The sequence below is a fragment of the Phyllobates terribilis genome, unplaced genomic scaffold (genome assembly GCF_046119375.1).
Source record: "Phyllobates terribilis strain yellow unplaced genomic scaffold, ASM4611937v1 Scaffold_2__4_contigs__length_985480577, whole genome shotgun sequence".
In the NCBI taxonomy this organism is placed as follows: Eukaryota; Metazoa; Chordata; class Amphibia; order Anura; family Dendrobatidae; genus Phyllobates; species Phyllobates terribilis.
The window spans coordinates 617235582-617251421 of NW_027362762.1; the positions used below are offsets into that span (position 1 = coordinate 617235582).

Sequence of the window (15840 nt, forward strand, 5' to 3'; positions counted from 1 at the left end):
TGTGAAATTGAGGATATATCAACATTGAAAACTATCCCTAAACATTTTAAGTCCTGTCATGGCTGTGAACATACAGGCTTTAGGCTGCGAGGTATTGACAGACTGCGCTGTGGGATCAAAGGGGGCAACATCAAGCGACTTTTGGCGCAACTTGAATGTCGCTGGATTGTGATATGATTGTACACAAATAGGGTGTTGTCGCAATTGCATAAATAGTGGAATCCATTTTCTATCATTCCTAGGGATGGGTGAACCCGAACAATAAAGTTCGGGGTCTGTACCAAACAACTAGTGTCCGCACACTGACACCGAACGCGGACTTCTCCCTGAAGTCCATGTTACTGTTCAGGTTCAGCAGCCCAAACATCCGGTGTTTCCCACTCTGTCATCTGTATGTCAGTGTGAGAAACACCAGCTTTGATCGGCCGTAAGTTCGTTACCGCCAGTCAGAGCACTGTGGTTCCCACACTATCATATATCATACAGATGACAGCGTGTGAACCAGCAGCAGCTGTGACTGGCGGTAAAAAGGTTACCGCCGGTCACAGGCGTCGGCTGATCAGAGTACTACTCTCATCAGCGTACGCCTGGTCTTGCTGATAGCAGCAAGAGCAGGCGAGGCTGATCAAAGTATTCATCAGCCGGCGCCTGTGCTATAAATTATAATTTTTAAAAAAAATGATATGCGTCCTCCTCTATTTTCGCTAACTAGAGCAAGTAAAGCTGAAAGCTGCGGGCTGCAGCCCCCCAGCAGTCAGCTTTATTGTGGCTGTTTATCAAAAATAGAGGGGTCCCACGCCGTTTTTTTAAAGAGGTTGTCCAGTACTATTAACAATGCCCCCATTGATTTAAATTGTGTAAACAAGTCTTTTTGTAATTACCTTGCGAGGTGTTTATTGTCTGTGAGGGGCGCTATCGCTGGTCACTCACCAGGCGTCTTGTGACCCCGGCTGTAGCTGGCTCCAACATCCGCTGATGTCACGTGAAATTCCGGCTGCAGTCGGGGGTGACCCAGTGACGCGCTCCCCCTGATTGATGGGCTGTGGGCAGGGTTTCACCGCACGTCACAGCCCAGCATCCACCGTGCACTTTCCCAACGAAAGCAGAGGAGAGGGAAAGCGCGCGGTGGATGCATTGAGAGAGCATTGTCATTGAGTCCAATAGAGTAGCGCACTGTGAGGAGGGGTTTGTGATTCACAATGTCATACTGCAGAGAGATCCGGGAGAATGAGAGGGGAGTAATGACCATGATATTTAGCTGTTAGATCATTAGGGACTTTAGTAAGGGCAGTTTCTGTAGAATGTAAAGGGTCAAAAGGAGAGTTATCTGGAAGATGGCGGATTAGACTAGAGCAGACCAAGGATTCTAGGAGTTTTATATAAATCAACTGCAGTTTTCTTTAGCTTAAAAACATTGAAAATTGTAATCTTGAAAAACAATATATTGTAATCAAACTAAAGCTTATTCATTAATTATTTGATGTTTAAGTGTGCACCCTCATGTACTTCTTCCCTGAAGCAGGGGGACAACCAATCAGGCTATGCTCATACCAATTCTGTGACCTAAATTACAGAGAATTTTGTTATATTTAATTTTTTTTTTAAAGATGCTGCTTGTGTGGCATTATGTTTAGCTTCCAACTTTGGTAAGGTCACTCTCATCGCAGGAGCCTGCACCTTTCCGGGACATGACAGCTGATCTGATCAGCTGTCATGTGCCCCTAACAGCCACGGGTGGATTCGCGATCCACCCATGACTGTTAACATGCTAAATGCCACTGTCAATCTCTGACAGCGGCATTTAACATGGCCGTGGCGGAAGGACGTCATAAGTCCCGCCCATTAGTTCCCATGTTACATGACTGTAGGTCGCCGATGGGTTGGCATGACAACACCGTGTCAGCACGAGGCCCCTGTGGTTGTCATTGCCAGGATGCTATGAGCGCCGCTCATAGCAAATGAGCATTTCTGCTACAAACAGGCGATCTTATGATCATGTGTGTGTAGCACAGGCGATCAGAACACGCAGCTTCTGGTCTCCCATGGAGACTATTGAAGCAAGTGAAAAGTAAAAAAAAAAATATATGTTTTTAAAAATATTATCAAATATAAATATTTAAATCACCCCCTTTCGCCCTATTCAAAATAAAACAATTAAAAAAAATCACATATACACATGTGGTATCACCACATTCAGAATCGCCAGAACTATCAATATATAAAAAAAATTAATCAGATCGGTAAACGGCATAACGAGAAAAAAAATCAAAACGCCAGAATTAGTTTTGTTTGGTCGCCGCAACATTGCAATAAAATGCAATAACGGGCGATCAAAACATTGTATCTACCCCAAAATGGAATCAATAAAAACTTCAGCTCAGCGCGCAAAAAATAAGACCTCACCCGGCCCCAGATCCCAAAAAATGGAGACGCTAAGGGGTCTGGTATCTACGAACTCGTAATGATCTGGAGAATCATAATGGCAGGTCAGTTTTACCATATAGTCAAAATGATTAAAAAAAAAGACAAACAAAAAAACAACTGTGGAATTCCACTTTTTTTTGCAATTTCACCGCACTTAGAATATTTTTCTTGTTTTCCAGTACAAGATATGGTAAAACCAATTGTGTCGTTCAAAAGTACAACTCGTCCCGCAAAAAAAGAGGGATTTTTAGTACTTACCATAAAATCTCTTTCTTGGAGCCTTCATTGGGGGACACATGGTTACCTGTGTCCCCCAATGAAGAGATAAAGAAATAAGCCCTCACATAGCCATATTGACCGAAAAATAAAAAAAAGTTATGGCTCTGGGACGAAGGGGAGCAAAATAAGAAAGCACAAAAGCGGTAAATGGCCCGAGGTGAAGGGGTTAATATTTTCCATAATCAGCCTTGTCCCTTGGCACACTACTTCGTCTCCTCCACATCTCTCAGTAGTTTTGTCAATTGAGGAGCAGGTTTAAAGGGAAGCTGAACTCTATTGCCCAGCGCTTGGCTTCTGCGGAGTGATACAGGCAGTCCTCCCTTCACACTTGCCGTCAGGAGATCAGTGGCCTTAGCCGCTGATCTCCCGACGGTAGCCGCATGGAGGTCAGCGGCGATGCAGCTGGGGGATAACCTCGCCCACTGCCCGTCATTCACCAGGAGACCCCTGGCTGCAGCCGCAAATAGTCGTGATGTAAGCGGAAGCAAGAGCCGGCTGCAGCCGGGGGAATTAAGTGCTGGCTGTGCGTCGTCAGCGATGTTGTCACAAGCAATATTGACAACATGACGTAATTACAAAATTCATTAGGGGCCCCGGGGGGATACATTGGAGGGTTAATTTAAAGTAGTGCACAACCCATTTAAACACTGCTTCGCTGATTAGCCCGGTCGGCCGCATACATATTGTAGAATACCCGATGCGTTAGACTCGGGCCACCATCTAGTGAGGTAACAATTCTGGAACACTTCAACGAATCCCGCTGATTCTGAGACAGTTTTTTCGTGACATATTGTACTACTTCATTTTAGTGGTAAAATTTCTTCAATATGACTTGGGTTTATTTGTAAAAAAAACATGGAAATTTGGCGGAAATTTCACAGTTTTCAAACTTTGAATTCTTATGCCCTTAAATCAGAGTGTTATGTTACACAACATAGTTAATAAATAATGTTTCCCACATGTCTACATTACATCAGAACAATTTTTGAAAAAAAAATTATTTTGTTAGGAACTTATAAGGGTTACTACTTGACCAGCGATTTCTCATTTTTACAACAAAATTTACAAAACCATTTTTTAGGAACCACATCACATTTAAAGTGACTTTGGGGGGGCCTATATGCCAGAAAAAACACACAAGTGACAAAACTCTAAAAACTGCACCCCTCAAGGTGCTCAAAAGCACATTCAAGAAGTTTATTAACCCTTCATTTGCTTCACAGGAACTGAAGCAACATGGAAGGAAAAAAATGAACATTTAACCTTTTTTTTACAAAAATTTTACTTCAGACTCCAATTTTTTTATTTTCACCAGGGTAACAAGAGAAAATGGACCAAAAAATTTATTGTGCAATTTCTGCTGAGTAAGCCGATACACCATATGTGGGGAAAACCACTGTTTAAGCGCACGGCAGGGTTCAGAAGGGAAGAACGCAAAATTGTTTGGAATCATTAGCGGACGACATGTCGCATTTGGAGAACCCCTTATGTGCCTAAACAGTAGAAGACCCTCATTTTGGAAACTACACCCCACAAAGAAATTATCTAGATGTGTGGTGAGCACCTTGAATTCTCAGATGCTTCACAGAAGTTTATAACGTAGAGCCGTGAAAATAAAAAATCTAACTTTTTCCACAAAAATTACCCTTTAGCCTCAAATTTTTTATTTTCACAAGGGTAAAAGAAGAAATGGGCCTCAAAAATTGTTGTGCAATTTCTCCTGAGTATGCAGATACCCCACATGTGGCAAAAAAACATTGTTTGGGCACACAGAATGAAAGGAGCACTGTGTGACTTTTTGAACACAAGATTGTCTGGAATTGAGAGCGGATGCCATGTCGTGTTTGGAGAGCCCCTGATGTGCTTAAACAGTGGAAATACCCCACAAGTGACACCATTTTGGAAACTAGAACCCTCAAGGATTTTATCAAAGGGTATAGTGAGCATTGAACCCAGAGGTAGGTCATCATATTTAACACGTCATCACATTAGGTCGTCATACTGAATACGTCGTCATTAGTGCTGCTCGCTACTTGAGTTTGCAGTAGGTGCTCGGTCGGGTATGCGTAGAGTATCGCGGGTGCTCAGGTGACATGCTCAAGTCCCCGTCCAGCATGTTTTGTGGCAGTTAGACAGGCAAAAAAAACCATGCAAGGATTGCCCGTGTATGGCCAGCAATCCCTGCATGTTTTTTTGGGGTGTCGTAACAGCCGCGAAAAATGTGGGGCGGGGCCTCGAGCATGTCACTCGAGTACTTGTGATACTCTGTGCATACTCGAGAAGTGAGCAACACTAATGACGACGTACTCCGTATGACGCCCTACTGTTATGAAATTCTGTGTCACACCTCTGGGTTCTAAATGCTCGACACTAGTCATTAGATCGTCATTATGTTTTTTTCTTTACGTTTGAAAAAAATCCCAATCCTATCTCCAACCTTACCCTAACCCCAACCCCACCCCTAACACAACCCTAACCCTAACACAACCCTAACCCTAACACAACCCTAACCCTAACACAACCCTAACCCTAACACAACCCTAACCCTAACACAACCCTAACCCTAACACAACCCTAACCCTAACACAACCCTAACCCTAACACAACCCTAACCCTAACACAACCCTAACCCTAACACAACCCTAACCCTAACACAACCCTAACCCTAACACAACCCTAACCCTTACACAACCCTAACCCTTACACAACCCTAACCCTTACACAACCCTAACCCTTACACAACCCTAACACCACCCTAGATATATATTTTTATTTATCTAACTAACGGGGTGACAAAAGGTGATTTGATTTACTACAAATCGGAACAACGAGGCGGCGAGTAAAGGTGATGCGCTGCCACTCGGGAAGACCTGCGGCCCTCCGTACACAGCAGAAGAAGACGGAGTCGAGGGGGCGCCTCTTCAGAGCAGCGGGGGACACAGGTGAGTGTTTGGTAAGGTTTTATTTTTAATGCCGGATCAGGTCTATCATGCATATTGGAGACATTTACTTACCTATTGGGGACATTTACTTACCCACTGGGGACATTTACTTGCCTATTTGGAACATTTATCTGCCTATTGGGGACCTATGCTACCTATTGGGGACATTTACCTTCCTATTGGGGACCTATGCTGGGAATTGGGACATTTACCTGCCTATTGAGGACCTATACTGCCTATTGGGGATATTTACCTGCCTATTGGAGACATTTACTTGCCTATTTGGAACATTTACTTGCCTATTGGGGACCTATGCTGCCTAGTGGGGACATTTACCTGCTTATTGGGGACCTATGCTGCCTATTGGGTGTAGTGCCGGCGTCCCTGCCCTCTGCTAGGCAGGGACGCTGCTCCTCTCACCGCTCTGCTCCGTGCCCGGCTTCCTCCCCCCGCTCTGCTGTCAGCGCGCGCTCCGTCCCGGCGTCCTCCTCCTGCTCTGCTCTCAGCGCGCGCTCCTTCCCGGCCCCTGTGCTTAGGGCGCGCGCGCGCTCCCCTCCTCTTAAAGGGGCCGCGCGCGCCGCCCTAAAGAGTCCCCGGCCAATGGCCGGAGGACTTCATCATATATAAGGCACCTCCTCCAAAATGGAGGTGCCCGAGCAATGTTGTTTGCACCTGTGTCTCACCTGTGCTTCAGCCCTCAGGTCCCGTTGCCAGTTACCTGCCAGTTTCCTGCCAGTTTCCTGCTAGTTACCTGCCAGTACCTGCCAGTTACCTGCCTGATTCCTGCCTGAATACTTGTTACCTGTCTGCCAGTCTGAGGTCCGACGGTCTGCCTTACTACTCCTGTCAGTCTGTCTAAAGGACCAGCCTGCCCGCTCACCTGGGAGCGCATATCAGCTACCTGCCTGCTTGCCTGAGGTCCGACGGTCTGCCTTACTACTCCGGTCAGTCTGTCTATGGACCAGCTTGCCCGCTCACCTGGGAGCGCTTCTCCGTTATCTGCCTGCTTGCCAGCCCGGAGGCTCCGTTGTCACGTGCTGTGACCACCAGCTACTCCAGACTCTTGCCCGCTCACCTGGGAGCGCATCTCCGTTACCTGCCTGCTTGCCAGCCCGGAGGTCCCGTTGTCACGTGCGGTGACCATCAGCTATTCCAGAGACTCTTGCCCGCTCACCTGGGAGCGCTTCTCCGTTACCTACCTGCCTGCCAGCCCGGAGGTTCCGCCGTCACGTGCCGTGACCACCTGCTATTCCAGAGACTCTCGCTTGCTCACCTGGGAGCACACATCTACCACCTGCCTGCTAGCCTACCCGGAGGCTCTGCCATCACAGGTCGTACCTACCCCTTACCCAGAGACTGCCCTGATCACTTGCCGTAACTCCCTGTCCGTTCACCCAGAGACTGCCACCCGCTCCCTTACAAGGGCCGCCCCCTTGTATAGTAGCTCAGAGGTTCCGCCTCCCGGACCCGTTACAGTCCGCCTCCCGGACCCGTTACATTGGGACATTTACCTGCCTATTGGGGACTCTCGCACCACACCACTCTGAGCCTGAGGTAAAAGTGGAGTTCCACCAATATGGGCACTGGTGAGGCTGAAATGATATGGACTGGCAAGGCTTCATTGATGGGCACTGATCAGACTGCATTGATGGGCAGTGCAGTCTGTATGTCTCTATATGGGCAATTTTATTGCTGGTATATTGTTTTTGAAGCGCTGTATATATATTGGTATTTTACCAATAGCAATTTGGAATCCCTAGGAAACAATGATATCAAGAAAAAGAAAAATTGACTCTGAGTGTAGGATATTTAAACAGTGGACTTATGATTACTTTTTCATGCAGTACAAGGAAAGAGCTGTGTGTTTGATATGCCAGAATATGGGGTCTGTGTTCAAAGAATACAATTTGCGTCGACATTATCAAACTCAACATAAAGATAAATATGATTGTTTGGTTGGAGAAAGGATAAAATATTAAAACTGAAAAATACATTGACAACTCAGCAAAATACTTTTGTGATGCAGAAGCAGCTAAATATTTCATCACTGCGAGCAAGTTTTCAAGTTGCCAAGCTAATAGCGTGCACGGGCCGACCATTCGTGGAAGGAGAATTTGTTAAAGAATGCCTTCTTTCTGTTGCCAAAGATGTGTCCAGAGAAGGCAGATTTATTTAGTACAGTGAGTTTTTCAGGACCTACAATTACATGAAGGATTGAAGAAATGGGGAGACAATTTGCATTTGCAAAACGTTCCTATTTTTCATTGGCACGTGACGAAAGTAATGATATTTGTGATTCTGCACAACTTCTAATTTTTATTTGTGGGACGAATGACTGTTTCGAAGTCACAGAAGATCTTGCTGCACTGCAAAGCATCAAAGGAACAACTACAGGAGAGGAGATCTATGAAAAGCTTTGCCAAACTGTGAATGGTTTGGAGCTGGACTGGGCTAAACTAGCCAGTGTGACAACTGATGGTGCTCCTAGCATGGTGGGGTCTAAGGAAGGAGTAATTGCTCGCATTAACCAAGAGATGGACAAACATAACCATTCTCATCCAATAGCCATACACTGTCTCATCCACCAACAGGCGCTGTGTAGTAAATCATTGAAGTTGGACTGTTATGAAAATTGTGGTATCTTGTGTTAACTTCATTAGAGCTAATGCATTAAACCACAGACAATTTCAGGAATTTCTATCTGAGCTAAATGTTGCCTATGAAGATGTTCTGTACCACACAGAAGTCCGTTAGCTGAGTCGAGGGAGAGTTTTGAGACATTTCTATGCCTTACTTCCACAGATTACAGCTTTTCTGCTTTCAAAAAACAAAGTACCAGAGCTCAATGATGCAGAATGGAAATGGCACCTTACCTTTCTGACAGATGTAACCGAGTTACTTACAGTTTCTATGTGCAACTTCAAGGAAAAGGGAAGCTCATCTGTGATATGCAATCACATCTGAAAGCATTTGAAGTAAAATTAGGCCTCCTCATCAAACAAGTGAAGGAGGAAAATTTCTGCCATCTCCCCACAACTCAAAATCTGTTAGCGTTAGTTGCATTCCCACACAAAACATGTGTGGATTCACTGGAAAAGTTACAAAAGGAGTTCCAATGTAGATTTAAAGAGCTTCATCTCCATGAACAGGACATACAGCTTTTCTGTAACCCATTTTCTATTGACATTGAAAATGTGGATACAATTACCAAATGGAACTGGCTGAACTGCAGAATTGTGATTCTCTGAAAGACGCATTCAAGTCAAGCAGCCTTCCTAATTTCTATGCATCTCTCCCCTCTGAGACATATCCTAATCTCAGGAACCATGCACTCAAAATGGCAACCATCTTTGGCAGCACTTATGTCTGTGAACAGACTTTTTCCAGAATGAAACATCTGAAATCTACAACCAGATCCAGACTAACTGATGCACACTTGCATCACCTGTTACCACTAGCAGTGACAAATATGGAACCGGACATTGACCATCTCATTAGCCAAAAGCAGGCCCATAGTTCCCATTGAAATTCCAAAAAGTTTGTTGATTTAACTTTACTTGTTCTTCATTTTAAATATTTTATTTGTTCCCATTTTGCTTTTTTACTTCAAAATAAGATATGTGCAGTGTGCATAGGAATTTGTTCATAGCTTTTTTTTTAAAACTATATTCCGGCCCTCCAATGGTCTGAGGGACAGTGAACTGGCCCCCTGTTTAAAAAGTTTGAGGACCCCTGCCATGGAGCATGCATTTCACATGTTTAAAGGGAATCTGTCAGCAGGTTTTTGCTATGAAATCTAAAGACAGCATGAGGTAGGGGTTAAAACACAGATTTCAGGAATGCCTATCTTATCTTATATGAGAGCCTGGTGTGGGCGGGGTTAGCTTTCTCAGCTCTGCTACATTGCTAAATTTAAAAGCTCTGATTGTGTCAGAACTGCTGCACCCAGTAAATGAAGTGCTACATAGTTGGATTCAGGGTCTCTTTGCCTACATTATGCTGCTCTCAGATGAGGTAGCAAAAACCTGCTGAAAGATTCCCTTTAAAACAAAATTTACGTCAGAAAGACCTACAAACAAGCAACAACCGAAGACATCTACAGTAAAGGCCTGGTAAAGCATTACAAAGGAGAAAACACAGCGTTTGGTGACGCCATGCCTTCCAGCCTTCAGGTAGTCATTGCCTGCAAAGGATTGTCTACAAAGTATTAAACCCTTTTACCACCTTGGGTTTTTCGTGTTTTGCTCCCCTTCTTTCCAGAGCCATAACTTTTTTTATATTTCAGTCAATATGGCCGTGTGAGGGCTTATTTTGTGCGGGACAAGTTGTACTTTTGAACGACACCATTGGTTTTACCATATCTTGTACTAGAAAATGGGAAAAAAATTCCAAGTGCAGTAAAATTGCAAAAAAGTGCAGTTTGTATAAAAAATAAATAAATAAAAAGGCGCCATTTTCCGAGACCTGTAGAATCTCCATTTTTCGTGATCACGAACTGGCTGAGGGCTTATCTTTTGTGCGCTGAGCAGACGTTTTTATTAATATCATTTTGGGGTAGATATGATGTTTTGATTGTATTAAAATGCACTAATGGGCAATGTTGCGGCAACCAAAAAAACTTAATTCTGGCGATCGGATTATTTTTTTGTATTGATAGACCAGGCAATTCTGAACGCGGCGATACCAAATGGCAAAGGCGCGCTTCACAGGAGGCAGGGTCGCTGCTGCAGGACGCTGGCGGCGGCAGGAATGGGGCAATGCTGCGGGCCCTAAGCTGGGAGGAGGGGGTGTCCCAGCCAGCTGTGCGAAGCTGCAGGCCCTGGGTTCTCAGAAAATGTTGGCGGTGAGTGGAGTCCCCACATTTCCCATTGATTTCCCTGCAGTGGGTTTTAGGAAAATGGCTGCCGGAGGCGGTGCATGCGCAGATTGAGAATGGTAGATCAGAGAGAATAGATTCATTATAACCTGTGTTTTTGTCATTTAATCCTCTGCACTTTCTGGGAATTTTGGTCCAGTGGGTACACTTGAAAAAGAAAAGCTGTCAGTTATTACAGTGCTGCTCACCATTATTGGCACCCCTTCATTTTTTTTTTCATAGACTGTACAATATATTCAGAAACAAATAAAAATGTACCAAAGTTATATCCTCAGGATTTTTTAATTAGTGGTTCAAAGTAATACAACAATAAAACATTGTTTTTCAACTTCCATGTTGCAATTTCAAAGAAAAAAACAGAATAAACAGCATGTGCAGCAATAAAGGCACCCCTAATTAATACCTGGTTGCACACTGCACACCCTTTAGCACTGATGACAGCCTCCAAATGTTTTTTTGTAGCCATCTATAAGCTTCTTGCACTTCTCAGCTGGAATTTTCTCCCACTCTTCCTTTGTTCAAGCTCTTGAATGTTCGCAGGGTTCTTTTTCTCAATTGCAGATTTCAGCTCACTCCAAAGATTTTCAATGGGATTGAGGTCAGGTCTCATTGCTGGCCATTTTAAAACAGTCCATTTTTTTATTTTTCAATCATTCCTGTGTACTTTTGGAACTGTACTTTGGGTCATTGTCTTGCTGGAGGACCCATGATCTTCGAATCAAACCAAGTTTTCTTACATTGAGTAGGACATTTCGCTCTAAAATCTCTTGATAATTCTCTGATTTCATGATTCCTGTGATACGGTCAATGCCTTCAGTACCAGACGCAGCAAAGCAACCCCACAACATTATGGATCCGCCATGCTTAACTGTTGGTAAGGTGTTCTTTTCCTTATAAGCTTCTTTGCGCCGTCTGGAAACAAAATGTTGCTTTGCGTTGCCGAAAAGCTCTATTTGTTTCATCTGTCCACAGAACATTTTCCCAGAAGGATTGTGGTTTGTCAAGGCACTATTTGTCAAAAGATCAGTCGTTCATTTTTTTGTCTTTTCTTCAGCAATGGTTTCTTCCTTGACCTCCGCCCATAAAGCTCTGCTTGGTATATAGTGTGCAGTATATGGTACTTGTTGAAACCATGACCCTAGATCGTTCCAGGTTGGCCTTTAGGTCTTTGGATGTTTCACGTGGTGTTTTTTCCACCATTCGCACTAACGTCAAATACATCTCTTGTCAATTTTCCTCTTTCCCCCATGTCCAGGGAAGTTGTTACCGGTTCCATGCTTCGCAAACTTCTTAACATTTTGCACTGTTGAAACTGGGATAACAACAGGGCTGTGGAGTCGGAGTCGTGGAGTCGGAGTCGTGGAGTCGGTGTCCATTTTGGTGGAGTCGGAATCGGTATAAAATGGACCGACACCAACTCCTAAAATATATAATAAATTGGGTACAGAAGTTCAATGCAGTTTGTGGGGAATATTTTATTCATAAGAATTTGGGAAAGTTATGAAATGTCCTATAAATGTCTGTCCTATTCCTGACCTAAGGGTCTAGACTTTTAGCTGAGATGAATCTGTTCTACAGTAAATTTATCACTTACACATGAGCCATGTATGAGGGAGTCGGAGTTATGGAAATTGAGGAGTCGGAGTTGGAGTCAGAGGTTTGTCTTACCGACTCCACAGCCCTGGATACCAAGGTCTTAGGAGATGGCCTTATACCCTTTGGAAGTCTTGTTTTTGCTAATAATAGCAGTTCTGATGTCCTCAGACAGCTTCTTTGTCTTCACCATTGTGACAAAGGAACATGTGGCTTTTTAAAACACAGAAGTCATCATTCATTTGTTAATTCATGTCACATGGGTGCCAATACCAGTGACACAGTAAGCTTTAGGTTTTTCTATTTTCCCCTCCCATTGTTTTTTGTTATAAATTATTGATTATCATTTGCTCTTTTGTATTTAACACGAGTGCTCTATACAAGAAAACGGTTTCACTTGATTCATTTTTTTCAGGCGATAATCCACATTATGTACTTAACCTTCATGGGTGCCAATAACCATGAGCAGGACTGTAACAAAACCGCCCATTGGATCAAAAATTCCAGAAAGAGCAGAGGATTAAATTAACAAATCACAGGTTACACTGAATCTATTCTCAAAAAACTAAACAATCAATCCGCACAGCTTCCCCTCCTCTATTACATTGAGCCTACAAATTGGTCTTCACTTTCATGATTTCTCTTTAATTGCTAAATTCATAAATAGCTTCCTAATGAAACAAAGTATTTCTGTAGGTGAAATTTTTTCAGAATAAATATCTTTAATGTTGTGGTAAAGCTGGATTTTATTTAGTAGAGAATCTCTTTCTTGCTTACCTCCCCCTTTTCATTTCGAATTAGCGTGTTGAACTCTTTTCCCTCGAGGCACAGGAAGTCTTCCCCAGGTTGCAGGATGCCACACTTTGTAGCAATGGCACGAGCTGTGTTTATATTGTCACCAGTAACCATGCGTACAGTAATCCCTGCTCTCTGGCACTTCAGTATAGCCTCTGGCACCTACAGGAGAGATGAAATGTTAGGAGGCAGAATATAACAAAAAAAGGAATAGAGCAGATACGTGCAGAAAGATAGAGATACCAGCAATATCTCCCCTAGTTAGTGTTTTGTTTATGCCTTTTTATGGAATTTACAATTGTTTTTCTAGATGTTTTGGGAGTTCACTAGAACAACATGCAGAGAAAAATGTCAAAAAATGCCATATCTATAGCATGCAGCATTTTAATAACAGCCCTGACCTCAACCCCTCCCCCCAAAAAAACAAAAACTGTCAAACTGAAACACTGTGTATGTGGACATTTAATATTTTATTATAAACTTTTATTAAATATCATCTGGTGGAAATAAAGGTTCACAAAAAAACACAAAACGACAAAGTTTGCTACAAATCCTATTGCGGATGCAGCCTAAAGGAAGGCTTACATGCTTTCAGGATTCAACCACTTGCTTGACTAGAGCTCCTGATCATGCAGGAAACTTACAAAGATGTTTTTGTAGAACAACTAAACAATATTGTGATAAAGTTAAAAAAAAATAAACAAAAAGACAACAGGTCACAGTCATCATTTGCATGCTAGGAGATTGGTTATTTGTAACTTTATGTAGATACTACTGGAACAACATGCTCACTCTTAAGTGTCCTCCCACCTCTCCTCCTGCTCCCTCTTTGACTGCCTCCAATCTGGCTTCCGACCGCACCATTCTACTGAAACTGCCCTGACTAAAGTCACCAACGACTTACTAACCGCCAAATTCAAGCGACACTACTCTGTCCTCCTCCTCCTAGACCTGTCATCTGCCTTTGACACAGTGGACCATTCCCTCTTACTAAAGACTCTCTCATCTCTTGGCATCACAGACTTGGCCCTATCTTGGATCTCTTCATATCTAACAGACAGGAAATTCAGCGTCTCCCACTCACACACCACCTCCTCATCTCACCCCCTATCTGTCGGTGTCCCCCAAGGTTCAGTTATAGGACCCCTGCTCTTCTCCATCTACACCTTCAACCTCTCCTCTCTGTCAATCCCTAAACTGGCTCCCCTTTTCCCAGAGACACCAGTTCAAAACCCTAACCACGGCATATAAAGTCTTCCACAACCTGTCTCCTCCATATATCTCCGACCTAGTCTCCTGGTACTTACCTGTGCGCAACCTCCCATCCTTACAAGATCTCCTGCTCTACTCCCCTCTTATCTCCTCTTCCCACAATCGCATACAAGACTTCTCCTGTGCATCCCCCCTACTCTGTAACTCTCTACCCCAACATATCAGACTCTCGCCTACTGTGGAAACCTTCAAAAGGAACCTGAAGACCCACCTCTTCCGACAAGTCTACAACCTGCAGTAACCACCGCTCCACTACACCGCTGCATGACTATCTCTATCCTCACCTACTGTATCGTCACTCATCCCTTGTAGTGTGTGAGCACTCGTGGGCAGGGTCCTCGCTCCTCCTGTACCAGTCGCCATTCACGTTTTGTTCAAGATTATTGTAATTATTTTTGCATGTATACCCCCGTTCACATGTAAAGCGTCATGGAATAAATGGCGCTATAATAATAAATAATAATAATACATGGATAGTATATAGCGATCAGAATAGACTACTGAAGTTGTGTAAATGTCTGCATTACCCAAGCATGTAAAGCATACATTGATCGTTTCAAAGTGCATTATGGAAGAAAATTAATTCCAAGAATATGTTACCTCTGGACGAACAGGGTCTTCAATGCCCACCACAGCAATGCAAGTGAGGTCAGACAAGATGTCAGCTTCGTTATCCCAGTCAGGTTCAGTGCCTGCTGGGAAGTCACGATATGCCAAACAAATAGTACGAAGACCGTCACACGCCATTGGCTCAATTACTTTTTTTACCATTTCATCCCGGTCTCTAGTTTTAAATGGGCATACCTCCCCACCTTGATCCAAAATTTTTGTACATCTATGCAACAAAAAGAAAAAACATAAGTATGTAGGAAAAATATCCTATTCTGACATCAGTAGTGTGCAAAGTTTTTGAGGGCATTATAAGAGACAACCTGCATAAATAATATCGCAGAGAATAATATAATAACTGATAATCAGCACGGATTCATGAGAAATAGGTTGTATCTAACCAACATGCTGGGGTTCTATGAGGAGGTAAGTGCAAATCTGGATGTTGGTAATGCGGCTGATGTGATTTATCTGAACTTTGCGAAGGCATTTAATACTGTACCACATAATAGCCTTATTCTGAAGCTACAGAAACAAGGACTTGGGGGAACTATATTGCAGATGGGTAAGGAATCGGCTAAATTACAGGAAACAAAGAGTCATCATAAATGGTACATTCTCTAAATGGGACATAGTGAGGAGTGGGGTATAGCAGGGATCTGTGCTGGGACCGATTCTTTTTAACCTCTTTATTAATTAGCTTGGGGATGGGTATGAGAGTAAAGTGTCAGTCTTTGCTGACGACACCAAACTATGTAGGATATTAAAATGATCTTGACATTATGATATTGCAGAACGATCTGGATAAGATGACTGAAGGGGCAAACACTTGGCAGATGAGATTTATTGTAGATAAATAAAGAATAATGCACCTAGGATGGAGTAATCCTATTGCTGCATATACATTAACTGGGAGTATACTCGGGACTACAGAACAGGACAAGGACTTGGGTACTCTGGTTACAAGTAAGCCGAGCAGCAGTACTCAATGTCAAGCAGCAGCCACAAAGGCAAACAAGATTTTAGGGTGTATTAAAAAAAAAAAAAAAA

General features: G+C 43.3%; 1 protein-coding gene across 6 annotated transcripts in view; it reads right to left on the reverse strand.

Annotated features, from left to right (window-relative positions):
• ATP2B4 (ATPase plasma membrane Ca2+ transporting 4) overlaps window positions 1-15840 on the reverse strand; it is a 186933-nt gene that overhangs the window by 39086 nt on the left and 132007 nt on the right. For all 6 annotated transcript variants that reach the window (XM_073666566.1, XM_073666569.1, XM_073666564.1 and 3 more), the window contains 2 exons: window positions 14782-15016; window positions 12892-13071 (listed from right to left, as the gene is read on the reverse strand). In XM_073666566.1, coding sequence (XP_073522667.1) covers window positions 12892-13071; window positions 14782-15016 — 415 coding nt within the window. The remainder of the gene's footprint in view (window positions 1-12891; window positions 13072-14781; window positions 15017-15840) is intronic.